The sequence below is a fragment of the Melopsittacus undulatus genome, chromosome 1 (assembly GCF_012275295.1).
Source record: "Melopsittacus undulatus isolate bMelUnd1 chromosome 1, bMelUnd1.mat.Z, whole genome shotgun sequence".
Taxonomy (NCBI): domain Eukaryota; kingdom Metazoa; phylum Chordata; class Aves; order Psittaciformes; family Psittaculidae; genus Melopsittacus; species Melopsittacus undulatus.
In genome coordinates this window covers 51708608-51723203 of record NC_047527.1, presented here as the reverse complement: position 1 = coordinate 51723203, position 14596 = coordinate 51708608, and the positions used below count along the sequence as shown (strand labels likewise).

At 36.9% G+C, this 14596-nt stretch overlaps 1 protein-coding gene across 1 annotated transcript in view; it reads left to right on the top strand.

The window, feature by feature from the left end:
* LAMA1 (laminin subunit alpha 1) overlaps positions 1 to 14596 on the top strand; it is a 79405-nt gene that overhangs the window by 11096 nt on the left and 53713 nt on the right. Inside the window, exons 4-13 of the mRNA XM_005153483.4 lie at positions 2406 to 2585; positions 4108 to 4197; positions 4655 to 4772; positions 5979 to 6157; positions 7661 to 7766; positions 8259 to 8419; positions 10364 to 10504; positions 10918 to 11091; positions 12681 to 12782; positions 13495 to 13706. Of these exons, the coding sequence (XP_005153540.2) occupies positions 2406 to 2585; positions 4108 to 4197; positions 4655 to 4772; positions 5979 to 6157; positions 7661 to 7766; positions 8259 to 8419; positions 10364 to 10504; positions 10918 to 11091; positions 12681 to 12782; positions 13495 to 13706 (1463 nt within the window). The remainder of the gene's footprint in view (positions 1 to 2405; positions 2586 to 4107; positions 4198 to 4654; positions 4773 to 5978; positions 6158 to 7660; positions 7767 to 8258; positions 8420 to 10363; positions 10505 to 10917; positions 11092 to 12680; positions 12783 to 13494; positions 13707 to 14596) is intronic.

The window sequence follows — 14596 nt, the reverse complement described above, 5'->3', positions numbered from 1 at the left end:
TTCTAGAAATCCATGTAATGAAGTTAATGCTCATGATGAATTCCAAGGCTTAAAGTACAGTTGTTTGGAAATGGTCTTGAATTATGGAGGACAAGTAAGCCAAAAATATATAGTGCAAATATATCCATGTATGTAGGCCATATTTAAGCAGTATATTAGAGTGCAGAAGTGTACATGGAGAAAAAGTGTTTTTCTTCCTTAGTGTCTTAGTTCCTATACCAACTGTTTCTTCCTTTTCCTGCTGGGAAAGATTCCTTTTTTGTCTCTGTAGAATTATAATGCAGTATTACAGAATTCATCCTGATCAAGCCAGTAGATAACTTTGGAGTTAAAATGTAAATAATGTTTCATATTTCATCATTTGAAGGCACTACTCATGAGTAGAGAGAGTATATATTACCAGAGAATTAGAGGTTTAGTTAGGCAAGACTACGGAAAATGCAATGGCATGTGTCACAGAGGAGGTAAGGCCAGCTGGTTTTAAGAGACCTTTCTGGATCTTTAAATCTCTAGAGTCTAGGTGTTAAAGAGGAAACACAACATGCTAGAACTCCCAATGCCATGGTTAAATCCTCCTCTTTTTGTTGTAAAAATAGTACTGAGCCCAGAAAATTCTACCTCTGTAGTTAAGGTTTGAGAAGACTAGGATGTGGTGCTCTGTAATAAAGTTGTGTTTGTCTATAGTGAATGTATACATATATTTTTCCAGTAGAAGTAGTGTGGTTATACTTGAATATTTGGCCAACAATTCTGTCTTGTAGTTCCCAGCAGAATGACTTCAGAATGAATATTTTGCACCTGGTATGCCTAGAGAGAACGGATTGAGATGGGGTGGGCATGTTCCATCTTCAGTTGTATAAAACATGGGTACAAGGAGGAATAATCTGTTCTGAATATCTGGTGGGGTGGAAGAAGTGGTCTGAAATTGCAACAAGGAAAACATTGTTTAGAGGTTAGGAGATTTCTGACAATAAAGCCAGAAAGGGCTGGAATAGGTTGCCTTGGAGGATTGTAGAGTCACCACCAACAGTGGTCTTCAAGAACAGATTGGTCAAACATCTAACAAAAGCCTGCTAAATTCTGCTTTAAAGTAGGAAATGGAGTAGAAGAATTCCCTGTGTTTTTACGAGAGCTGAAAATTACATAAGGTGATGTTAATTTGTAGGTTCAGACCTGGAAAAAGTTGTGTGTCTCGTAACTATTATTCTGAAGTTGGAAAATTGGTGATGGGTAGTTTCTGAATGGACCATTAGAAAAGTGACATTCTTTGAACACAGTATAGAATACTTTGAACACAATACTAGAATATTTAGAAAGAATGGTAATAGCCTATAAATGGCAATATTGTAATGTTGGGAGTGTGTATGCCATTACTGCTCTCCGTATGTCTTTGAAATAACACAGTTACTGTCTCGGAAGCCTCAAAGTCCACTACAAAATTGAGATTTAAAATAATAACAAAATTATGTAATATTTAGAAACATTTTCAGAGGAACAATTTGACAGTGCTGGACAAAGTTGAAACTATAAAGGGTAGCATATGAAACAAAATTATTCTTCATAACTGAAGGTATACCATGAACTCTAAAACGTAGCTGACAAGCCAAAAGCATGATTCCTTATTTGCTGTGATACCGAGTGAACTGTTTAACATTTGTGTGAGGCCTTTGAGGTCTTATTTTTCAGTTTCTTCCATTAAACAGTGCAGGAACTGCATGGTCATATGAGACTAAATCCTTGTGTGTTCCTAAGTTGCTTTGGAGAGAAAGAAGGAGCTGTTGCTAGAATAAGTTGTGCAAATCGATACCAGAAGCCATCACAGTGGGCCAGTTAGGCTTGTGAGAGAAACATGGAGGCCAGATGGGTTGGTTTGTGATAGTAACACTTTGCTTTCAGTTATCTGTGTTGTGTTTCCCACTGTATGCTCATATCACTTGTGTAGTCCTTGCTGATTGGGCAGCCCTGTCCCCATGAAGCAGAGGATTAATGACTCAGATTGGGCATGTGCACTTTACCGCGGTTTGTGATGTGATCTTTACAAATTGCAGAGGAGAAATCTGGAAAGACAAAACTGTGCTTATGACCAGAGTTACATGTTCCATCTCAATAAGGAAGAGGACGGAAACCCACGGACTAGTTTTTACCTTTATGCTGTCTCCATGAAAGTCCAGGAGACTTGAGGCTGTGATTAGCTGAGAGTGGTGGTTTTGGAACTCTGTGAGTCACGAAGCGGGAATTCTACCTGCAAGTAGAGGGTGGGGGAAAAAAAAAAGAATTCTAGGTAGTTTAACATTACACCATCCTGAGTTGCTGGAAAACAAGCTTACGTTCTGTGTTTTTAATTCTCACGCTAAGATGTTTATTGTTGCAGTTATGTTTATGATTGAGCCAGTCTCTCTTTCTAGATTCACACGTCACTGATCAACGGTAGGCCTAGTGCTGATGATCCTTCACAAAAGCTTTTGGAGTTTACTTCTGCACGATACATTCGCCTGCGACTGCAGCGCATTCGAACTCTTAATGCTGATCTCATGACTCTCAGCCATAATGATCCTAAAGAACTAGACCCCATTGTTACCAGAAGGGTAAGCAGATTCTCCATAAATGGTATTTGGTATGACTTGATGGGAAAGCCTTTTCTGATCTATTTGAGCTGGAGACAGTACTTGAGCCTTGACATTCACAGAGCTGTTTTGATAGGTTATTAAATAATTCTTGCCTTCCCTTTGACATTATTAACAACAGTACTTTGTCAGAAACAACAGAAATATGCTTCTTAGAGATAGTTTTTTATTTGTTTGCTTTTTGGTTCATTTGCTTGTGTATTTGATTTATGCTAGGAACATTTTTATAATGCTTTGTCATTAAAATAAAAAATTGGTTTGGCTGATGGAAATGTCACTTGAGGTTGCTTTTGGTGCAACTGCAGGACCTTTTCTTCAATTGTGTTTAGTTTCTTGTACGTAGTTTTGTAAAAGGGCTGCACCTTTATTTTGTATTACATTTAGATATTTATTTCTGTGTGTAGCATTTGGTTAGCATTGGTCTCATTCAGCTTCAAGCTGAACACAGCTGCTGTGAGCCATACACTGTGAGTTTTAAGAAAACAGACATAAAAGCAGATGAAGCAGGGGATTCAGTGAGAAATACAGTTCTGCTTTTGTCGTCCTACTTTTCTCAGCCTCGACCTTCTTCTCTCCTCTTCTGCGAAGTATGAAATCAAAGAAGCTAGTTTGCTCCATCTTCAAGATTCTTCAAAGAAATAACAGTACAGGAGTCAGCATGTATGACCACCCAGGGCTGCCTTGTCTTCCTGAAGCAGATGACTGTAGGGTTGTTAGGTCTGAGAGTCTTGAACTCTTTCCTTAGAAGTATCCTCAAAAAGTGTTTCTTTTTCATTCCCCTGGAGTACATGCTTCCCAGGATATAAACTGGCCAATCATGCTGATACTGCAGCTGTAACTGAACCCAGATGGTCATTTCCTGCCTCTTCTTTGCCTTGAAAATTAAATCCTTTCCTTATGTATGTTGCTTTTACTCACCACCTGGCAATATTAATGGACTGTACTCTGCTGTATCACCGATTTTTAAGCTAAGAATTTGGATAGAATAATACACTGCCTACACACTAGTAGCAAAGAGCTGGTCAGGAAGTGAGTGCACAGACTGGTTTTAAGGGAAGTCAAAGTTCCCATTTTAAGAAAGCATACTGTTACTCCACAGATTAAATTAAAATATAGCAATTTGTTATGCTTTGTGGCTTCTCACAGGGTGAAAAAGGTTGTGTTTTTTTACAAGTAAATTTTTTCTGAGGTTACATTTGGTGGTCTTTCCTGAAGCTGAGGAATTGTGCATACTTATTTAAAGTCAGTTAATGTTATGAACCAATGAGGAAAAATAATGGTGTGGTTGGGATGCATCACAAAATGGCAGATTTCCAAAACTGGCAAAAATTCAAAGCTTCTATAATTTTCAAGTCTTTCTTTTATTTTTCAAGTTGCAGAATACTCGAATGCTGGTATTTTATTTTCCAGAGTAGGGTGGAAGATGCAACTACAAATAAATGTCTTTTATTCATCCGTTTTTCAACCTTTTTTTTTTTTCTAGTACTATTATTCAATAAAGGACATCTCTGTTGGTGGTATGTGTATTTGTTATGGCCATGCTCGGAGCTGCCCTCTGGATGAAATCACAAAGGTATTCTTTAATCTCATTCATTTATTTTCAGAAAACAACTTTTCCAATTTAAAAAAAATAAAAGGACTTTGCCTAAGGAAACCGAGAAAGAGGAGGCTAAAAGAGATCTTATGAGACAGTGTACACAAATTATTTGCTATAATTTTCTTCATGTTCTGTGCAAACATATCTGGGTCTCTGGTAATATAACTTTCTCAAAATAAACTCTTTGGCATTAAATTTAAACAGTTTAAGAGTCACAACAGGAAATAATCTCTCTTGCAGCACAAGAGATTTGTCCCTCCTGTTCCAGAAAGACTATTCCTGGGTAGATGATGCAGCATGGTTGAGCAGTCCAATGCTAATTCTGGGTCTTGACATTCTTTTATGTAGATCTGATATTAGACAGACTTTTGGCAACATTGATTAAATTATCAATTGGAAAAATATTTCAAGAAAGCAAACTTTTTATTCTTAGAAATTGCAGTGCCAGTGTGAACACAACACATGTGGAGAGAGCTGTAACAAGTGTTGTCCAGGCTATCACCAGAAACCGTGGAGACCAGGAACCATTTCTGCTGGGAACAAATGTGAGAGTAAGTATGCACAGAGGTTTAGATTGTTTCATCAAGGTTTATTATTTTCTTACTTGAGGTTGCTTTTCATACATATTCATACTAATTCCCAAGAAAAATCTGAAACTATTAACTGCCTTTATGGGATTGTTTAAAGGTAGGAAACCTACTTCTAATTGTAACTGTTTAGATTGTTTTAAATATTATATCCAGTGTGACTCCCTGTCTAGTGAAGTTGCCATGTAGTAAAGGTTTCAGAATCTCTTTCTTTTAAAGACTTGGGAATTTATTATGTTCCTGTAAAAATGATACATCAATCATTTTGTTAGGCACTTGAAATACAAATGTCTTACATTGGTCATAAATCTTGTTAGATAAACACCTTTTTTCTGATAACAGGTGTTTTGAAAGAAACTGCTTATCAGCCAATTGCATTTCAGGTTGTCTGACAGATAGACTTTAGTTGTACCAGTATGGCTGAATGTGTTGGTAGTTGGTGTGTCTTCTCTTTTCACATAGATAATGCACAGTATGAGCTGCAGACAGTTAAGAACCTATTAGATAAATTTACAGTTGCATATGGAAAAGTGGTCTCTTTGGAGGAAGTATTTATTCAAGTCTTAATGTCAACTCTTTTGTAAAGTAAGTGTTTATGACTAGACTGAAGTATCTGCTAACCTAAATTGAGTTTATACTCATTTACTGTCAGTGTTGACTTCTCAGACTTTTGTCTGTAATGAAAATAAGAGAAAAATTAGGCACATTTTCCTCTGTAATGCAGAGGATAGAAGATAAAAGAACAATAGATATAACTATATAATTACTAATAGTTATTATATAGCTATAAATAGTATGTATAAATAGTTATATAATAGTATATATAAATAGCTATAACTATATAGTAACTATAGGAAAGATATTGTTATTAGCACACATCACTATAGACATCAGTACAGACAGAATTGTCTTAGTGGGATCTACAGAATATTGTTAAAAACAGTGCTATTAAAGTGGTGACAGTGGTTTTGAAATGTGCTTACTTGCTAAGAAAGGCAGTCTATCAAGACAGCTGAAGCATATAGCATGGTTAAACAGAAAAAAACCCACATTTTTGAGATGGATTGGTAGGCTTTTCTACTTATACTTTCCCCTTTGCAAAATATCAGTTGTAGGAACTGTTATATAATGTAAATAAAACCTCCATATTTCTTTTCCGTTCTTTCTCAGAGTGCAACTGCCATAACAAAGCAGAAGATTGTTATTACAGTCAGAGTATTGCAGATCAGAAAAGGAGCATGGATGTTCATGGCCAGTACATAGGAGGTGGCGTATGTTTAAACTGTACTCAACATACTACTGGAATCAACTGTGAAATGTGTGCTGATGGATATTTTAGACCAAACAAAGTAAGATTTGGAAAAGTACCATTCTAATGTTTTGGTGAATTACAGCATGACATGATGATGTGTATTTTATCTGATTGTAAATAATTTATATATTTTTGTCAGTTGCAGAACAGCAAAGAACTATAGCGGTTGGTTGGGGGTTTTTATATTTGATATGCCGCCAAAACTTTCAGTGCAAAACAAAATGCTTGAAAAACTGTGTGGGAGGGCAGGTCAAGCCGTTGGAGAATAAATGAAGATAAAACTTGAAGTCCTAATGTGGAAATGTAGATATTTTGATAGTAAACTGATTTTTCCTGTAGACAAAGCTCTAAAAAGTGCCTGTATTGGAGTTTCAGTGTCTTAAGAAGAGCCAAAATTGTGCACCATCCTATATTAGCCACTTTCAAACAGTGCTAAAAAGGACCATTACATGGTACTAAGATCAGATTCTTTGTCTCATGAGATGTAACAAATACTCTACTTGACATGATTATTGTAGAGTATGTGCTTCCTGAGCCTGTGTACTTTCCATTTTATTGACAAGTGTCATTCTTTGGAAAAATGACCTAAACTCCACAAAAGACATTTGTTAAGGTGTGACTACCAGAGTTAAACATGTGAACTTGCAATTGTAGAGGTCTCTGTATAACAAGACATGCTGAACTATATTTCTGCTCCACAAGGTCTTGCTTTTCCAGGTTCATGCATATTTTAAAAACCCGTGCTTTAGAAATCCAGTATAAACTGGTGCAGAGAGCAAGGCTGAGTCTGTAGGTGTATAGGTAGACAGCAGATACAGATCATCCAAAGAAGTAAACTGGAGCTGGGGGTTCTTTGATTCACTTGCTATAAGAAGCATTGAAGAAAAGTCTTCAATCAACTGGTAGACAATAAATGTCTATCTAGAGGTCATTACTGATTTGCTTTACATCTGAAACACCTCAAAGGAAATTTTTTCCCGAAAGACAATTCAGAAAACTTCCCTTGTCATCTGAGTTGTATTGCCTTGTATTTCAAAGCCTATAGATGATGAATCAGAATGAATGAATCTTCATGAGTAGACAATCTGTCCTCCTATTGAACACAGAGCCAAGGATTTCTTTCATTTCCTTCCTCTTTGAACCAGAGTATCTTTGCAAAAAGCATCCATTTTTGTCTTAAACATTTCCATAATCTTTGGCAAACCATCACAGAGGTTAATTGCTGTTATATTTAAAAAAAAATATGCTGAATGTGTCAGGCTTCATCTTCCAACCAGTAGCAATTACAATAGCTTTGTGCTATTGAAGACCAAATTTTGTTCCCACATGTAAGTTTTCTCTAGGCTGCAAATCCCTTGATTTTCTGTTTACTAAAATTAAACTAGTTCCTTGATCTGCTGCTGTATATTAGCTTTTCCACTCTTTGTTCATATTAGTTCCAGTGATCTAGTTCCAGACTAGTACCAGATAAGAAACAGATGTAACTTTACTTTTCTCAGTGAATATTTTGAGAATTTGACAGAGAATGTTCATTTTGTAGGTTTCTCCTTATGAGGATCACCCCTGCTATCCCTGTAACTGTGACCCATTTGGCTCTCTGAGTTCTGACTGCATTAAAGATGAGCACCATTCTGACTCACAGCGTGGTAAGGAAGCAGGAAGTGCCTTTTCTCTAAATTTAAATCCGGCTATGTTCCTGGATGTTGAAGTTTGAGGAAACACTACTTGCTTGTGAAGGGCTGCCAGTTAGGTACCAATTCAAAACAACAGCAAATATTTAGGAAGGAGAGGTGAGGCATAACATCATCCCTTTAGGATTTATGGTATGTCAGGTCCTTGAATGTGTTCTTGTGTGGGGATGGCAGCCTCTGACTGTGTAAAGCAATGTGAAGGTCTGAGATCTAGAAGTGTTCATGAATGCTGTTATAGCTGTCACAAAATCAATTTTGCTGCAGTTTCTATGCATCTGGTATTCTAAACATGAAAAGTAGATGGTGAGAATGAGGTTATGCCGAGTCTGATATGTAACATGGAGTGTAATAAAAAAAAAAGTTAAGTTACTTGCACCTTCTGAGACATCTTGAATGCAATCTTCTGCCTGCTCTTATTTATATGTTTCTCCATTTTTGCTTTTCAAGATGCTTGGCCAGGTCAGTGTCAATGCAAAGAAGGTTACACAGGAGAAAAATGTGATCGTTGTGCATTTGGTTATCGGGGCTATCCAAACTGTCAGCGTTGTAACTGCAGCCTGATTGGTAGTATTAATGAAGACCCGTGCACAGAACCTTGTCTTTGCAAAGTGAGTATTAAACTGTCATTTTTGTTTCAGACAGAATCTGTGGATTGACTTGGTTTTTAATAAGGAAAATTACTTGATTAACTGGGAAGATCACTGTTTATAAGAAGCAACCTGGTGTAACTGTACATCTGACAACCAAAAACTTAGTTGCTAACTATTGTATGGACTGAAAAATGTGATTACTTGTGTTGAATAGTTCTCTATATTGCTGTCAAACCATTTTCTATAAGAAGAGGCCAAACGGATGTTAAAATCAAATAGTAACTGCACATGTGACTGTGCACAGAATGATTGCATGCCTAGCTGAGTTTGATTTAGGGATGAGCTGGTATTTCTCCACAAAGTCACAGATTTATTGTAAAGAAAGAACATATTCATAACATCTGGTTTATGTGAAGAAACAGCGTGCATTTGGAAAGAACTATTGGAACAATTACATTAGATGTATGTATGAAATATGGTTTAATTATTTGATTACAAAATTTAAACCATAAAAAAGGCTAAAAAAATTCCAAAACAAAACCAGAAAGCAGTTTTGCAGCCTTCTTTAGTTTTTGGTAAATATCCAAACCCCTTGAAATACCCTGCAGCTGTAGATTCTGCTGAACTTTATTACAAAGCTGTGTGTCAATATTTAAAGAAGTTACACTTAATTTTCTGAAGCAAATGTTAGCTAATAGTTTATGTATTTGTTGCCAAGTATGACAGTGAAAAGGAGCCAAATACTCGTGGTTTGTTTGACAATTTTTCTGAAACTTTTTACTCCTTTTGCATAATTTATCTGATCCAGAATGTTGAATGTATAAATAATCAGAGTCTGAAACAAAGAAATAGCTCCATCAGCCAATTAAAATATGAAGAAGGAAATACAACCATTTGCCTAATTTTGACCCAGAGTAACACTACATCAACTAATGCAGCTAACTGGTGAAGTTTTTGTAGAAACTGACCCCTTTATGTGCAGTCATGGTCATGAGCCTGGTGTCCCGGATGTCTAGGTCAGATCACAGAGTGTGTCACCAGCTACCAGCCCACCTATAGAAGTAAAAAGAAGGAACAAGAAAAGTTGTGTACTCAAATATCAAATGAAGGAGACAAGACTTCTAAGCCTAGGCAGCCTTTGTGAACATAGTAGTACAAACTATTTCTTTTTATACTCTAGTTTCATATTCTTTGATCTTTAGTGAAACGTAGCTCTTGGGGTCTAGTCATTGAGTAAGATTTTTATTTTTCATTAAGAAATACAAAATAACTTCTGTCTAATATTAGAGACAAAGTAAAATGTGTGATCCAAGTGCATCTTGAAGACTGAGAAATAAAAGTTTGAGAAGAGCATACAAATATTATTTCTGTCAAAATGCAAGATTAAAAAATGTCATTATGTCAGGAGGCCCTTTTCCTGAGATTTTTCCCCAAGTTTGGCTATTAACAAATAGAAAGCTGTCACCTTCAGCCTGTGAATTGGAGCTTGGATCATAAACTTCTTTGCATGGTTTGCCAGAACAGTTTGTACTCTGCTGACAAAAGCACATAGCCTACCTCTTTAGAGAAGTCTTAGGTAAACCTGACATGCCAAACACTGGTCCAGAAGAAGAGACAGTTGGTAGTGTTACCACCAAAGGTCTCAGATTTCTTTCTGGTGAAATTTGCTCGATAAGAAGTAGCCTGACAAACTGGCAGAAGCTTTTCAAACCCTTCTATGTGCTGAAATTTCACCACAATAGAGCCCTTCCCAGAGCATGTTTAGATTTTGATGAACTGTCAAATTCTGATCAGTTTTTCAGATCAGTTTTAGTTTTAATCTCTGAGTCTTAGTCAATAATCCTGCTGTGCTGAAGTTTCTTTTCTTTTTCAACCTTCTGAATGCTGTTATGCCTGAATCCCATCTAATTCACTGTTTGTTACAATAATATTGCTGATGCGAAACAAATATGCCATTTTCAGGAAAACGTAGAAGGTGAAAACTGTGATCTCTGTAAACCAGGATTCTACAATTTGCAAGAAAGAAATCCTCAGGGCTGCACAGAATGTTTCTGCTTTGGGGTTTCTGATGTCTGTGACAGCCTAACTTGGCCCATCAGTCAGGTATTTATATGTTATGTCCATGACCTAATATTCTTTCCTCAGGCAGCTGCAAAATGTGCTGTATTTCTCTGTGATATGTGCCCAAGTTAACTCCAAATTCTGGCATGTGTCGCCTTACAGAGGAATGGATTTTCCGTGTCATTTGGCAGTTCAGGTAATCAGCATCTCTCAAGGAATTACATAAGTATAATGATGATTTTATTAATAGGATGAAAATTGCACTTATTCAGTTTTTGTTCTTGTGTAATAGAGAGGTAGAGACAGTCCTTGTCTGAAGCGGCATATTTGCATGTATTGGATGTCAAACTGGGCTAATGAAAGCATTAGAGGTCTATCAGTTTGGTTGAGTTTAGTGACTGCTTTCTCAGTGACACCAAGCCTGACTCCATTAACATCACTATTCTTTCTTGCAGATATCAGACATGACTGGGTGGCTTATTACTGATCTGTATAACACAAGGAGCGTGAAACCTCAGCGAAGCCAATTTGATGGACCCCGTCAAATAAGTATTAACAATACTGAGGCTATGAAAGTACTGAAACACACTTATTATTGGTCAGCACCTGAGACATATCTAGGAAATAAAGTAAGTTCCCAGAGTCAAAACTCCTTCATAGTTTCTCTCTTTTAATATAGCATATTGATCTAACTATATAGTTTTTGTAATTAAAAATTACACATAAACCACAATATTACCAGAATTCTCAATCTATCTTTGCTCTTCAAATTACAGTGTTCCTGGCCAGACATTCCCAGTACCCTCTTCTTGCTCTTTGAGCTTTTTATCTCCTCCCTTTCTTCTCTGCCTATTCTTGACATAATATAATCTTCCTTTTTTTCTCTTGACTGTTACTAACTTAAATGCTCACATTCTCCATATTCTTGGTTCCTATCCAAAGCTTACACCCTTCACAACTTGTCCAATGCAGTACACAAGACCATTAAATTCTTCTTACCTGCCTCTTGGCCATCTTTCATTTCACATTTATTAGTTTCTAACAAGCTAGTCTTTAATTTTTTGCCCTGGTTACTATTCAAAGCTCTGGGACTGTCATTTTTGCAGCAGAATGACAGAATAGTAGAGTTTGGAAGGGAGCTCTGGAGGTCATCTTGCCCAACCTCTCTGCTCAAGCGGTGTTACTGAGAGCAGGTTGCTCAGCACTATGTCCAGAGAGCTGTTCCTGAGTATCTGCAAGAGTGTAGTCTCCACAACCTCCCAGGACAGCATGTGCTGATGTTCGATCGCAATCACAATAAAAAAGTGTTAACTGGATGCTCAGAGGGAATCTCCCATGTTTCCATTTGTGTCTGTTTCCTCTTGTCCTGTCACTGGGCACCACTGAAAAGGGCCTGTCTCTCTGCTATTTTAATCCTCCTCTCAGGTTTTTGTATACTTTGATGAGATCTCCCTGGGACTTCTCTAGGCTGGTTAGTCCCCTAACTCTCAGTCCTCATATGAAAAATGCTTTGGGCTCTTACATTGTCTTACTGGCCCTTTGCTGAGCTCTTTCCAGGATGTCCGCTTTCTTGTACTGGGAAGCTCAGAACTGGATTCAGAACTCTGTGGCCTCACCAGTGCTAAGTACAGGGAACCTTGCAACCTCACCTTTAATTCAGTCCAGCATCTTTGCCCGTACAGCCCTGTTTCTAATTGTGGCAACACAGTAATTGAAAACAAGCCTCAGAAATGTATCATTAAGTGTTAATTTTGCACAGGGCAACATTCACTCAAATTCTGAGCTCTTTTTCATTTCATATACATCTAACTGTTGGTACTACTTTTTATCTTGCTTTGAAGTTGTCACCAGCAGTTGTGGGACTAAGAAGCCTGAAAGGTGGAATATGGAATGTGAATAATTCCAACATGCTGTGCCCTGTGGCTAGGACGGTAGCTTAAACCTCTGCTGTTTGTCAAAAGTACTGTAGGTGTTTCACTGAATGAGGGCACTTATCTGAATTATCTCTAGAGCCTTCAGCTACCTTTCCCCACCTGCACAGCAACAAGCCAGCACTTGTCCTTGTGCTGATACATACAGCATGTTAAATTTTCCCTGGAAAGTAGTGTTTGGAAGCCATGTACTCCTATAATTAGGACATTGTACTCTCCCAGGTCACTTCTTTGTGTTGGTTGAAGGTTATGTTTCTAAGACTTTGTTTTTTGGTTTTTTATTTCAGCTCACAGCTTTTGGTGGAGACTTGAAGTATACGGTATCTTATGACATTCCAATGGAGAGTGTGGACAGTGATATAGTCTCTAGTGTGGATGTCATTATTCAGGTGGATTTTTTTTTCCACTTTGTTACTATTCAGACATTATTAAGAATCTATGAAGGGGTTAAAAAAGGCAAATAAAATAATGTTTTTATAGTAGTAGTTTTGTCAGTTTAAATTATACTAATTTTTCTGTTCTTCTGATCCATTTGTCTGAAACAGTAGGTATACTAGTTTTAAATGATAAATACCTAGATATTAATTTACATGCAAACAATTAAGGTGTTCATTAACAAATATGCAAGCTCTGTTTAGAAAAGGAACTACAGTTAACTGGAAAGACTTGTATTTATAAAACAGATGAGTGTTCTTACTGATTGCTTACTTTTCTCAATTTATGTTGCAGTAAAAAATAAGGCTCTATATTGAATCCTGGCACCACCAAAAAAAGCATAATTTTGTAAAATATATAATTAACAGTAGAACAAAGGAGAAAAGGCATTCTGTTTTGTAGAGGAGGGCTGTATTTTACTGTGCTTTTTTTAAATCTAATTATTTTTCCAAAAGAGCATCAAGTATTTCTGAAGTCTTTGAGCCAAAATAGAATGGGATTGTAGTCTTCCTGAAGCCATAGAAAAATGCAGACCTTTTAGAGTCTTTTTCCAGTGCAAGAAATCTAGTTTGCCTCTTTTCAATGATACCTGGATGTGTATCTGACACTTGCTTAATAATATTTGTGTACAAATACAGAAAATTTTTCTCTGTCTTTCAATTTCAGGGTAATGGGCAGATTTTGAGTACAAGAGCAGCAGGCTTGTCATTACAGCCATACGAGGAGTACTCCAATGCAGTGAGACTTGTAGCAGAGAATTTCATAGACTTCAATACAAAAAAAGCTATAGACCGGGAAAAGCTGATGACTGTGCTGGTAAACCTGACCCATCTTCTGATCAGGGCTAACTACAACATTGCCAAAAAAGCTGTGTACAGGTGAGGGGGAGAAATATTCAAGTTGATCTATGGACTTGTACTGGTTTTGTGCATATGTATAGTCATAGTGGCAGTATTCCTTAAGTTTTACATTAATAATTTCTGGAAAAAAAATCTATTGAATTTTCTCAAAACAGATCTTGTCCCAAAACTATATTCATGTGGAATGTGTAGGAAAAGGCATTTGGTCGTTTTAAAGATATCTGATAACAGAAACATTGTTTTCTACTTAAAAGGAGTACTGCATAAAAGCCCTGTTACAATGACTGCTTTGTTAGAGGGAAATACCTCTGAAACTCTCAACAGTATGCTTATTTTGGTATGTGGCAAGTTAATCCATCACTGGCTATTGAAAACCTGCCAGTAAAGATGCTGGCTGTAGTTTCTTTTAGTGTCTGTAAATGTTACTGGCACTCATGTCTAAGGCAGTGCGTAATAGGAAAATAGGGCTGGAATTGATTAACTGGTCACTCTATAGTCTCAAGCCAGCACTAGCAGTATCTACATCAGACCTTACAGGTCTCTGTTTTACCTTTTATCTAAGATAAAGGAAAAAAACCTTATCACTCTCAAGGGAATCGATTCCAGTGCTTCGTCACTATTTACTTTCTTAGCCTTACCTCATTTCCTAATTCCTTCTTCCTCATTTCCTGATTTGGTAGCATTTCATGTCAATAACATTGGACTTGATACCAGGTTTGCCTTGTGCCCTTTTTTGCCCTTGAGTATCAGTGATATTTATGTCCATTTAGAGATAACGTGTCCATCTTTCTCAAATATTTTTTAAAGATTTAATTAAATTATTTAACCTGTGGCTGAGAAGTTTATTCCTGCTGCAAAATGCCATTGATTGCAGTAAGAAGTTTTGCTTTGTTATAGAAGGCGGCCCT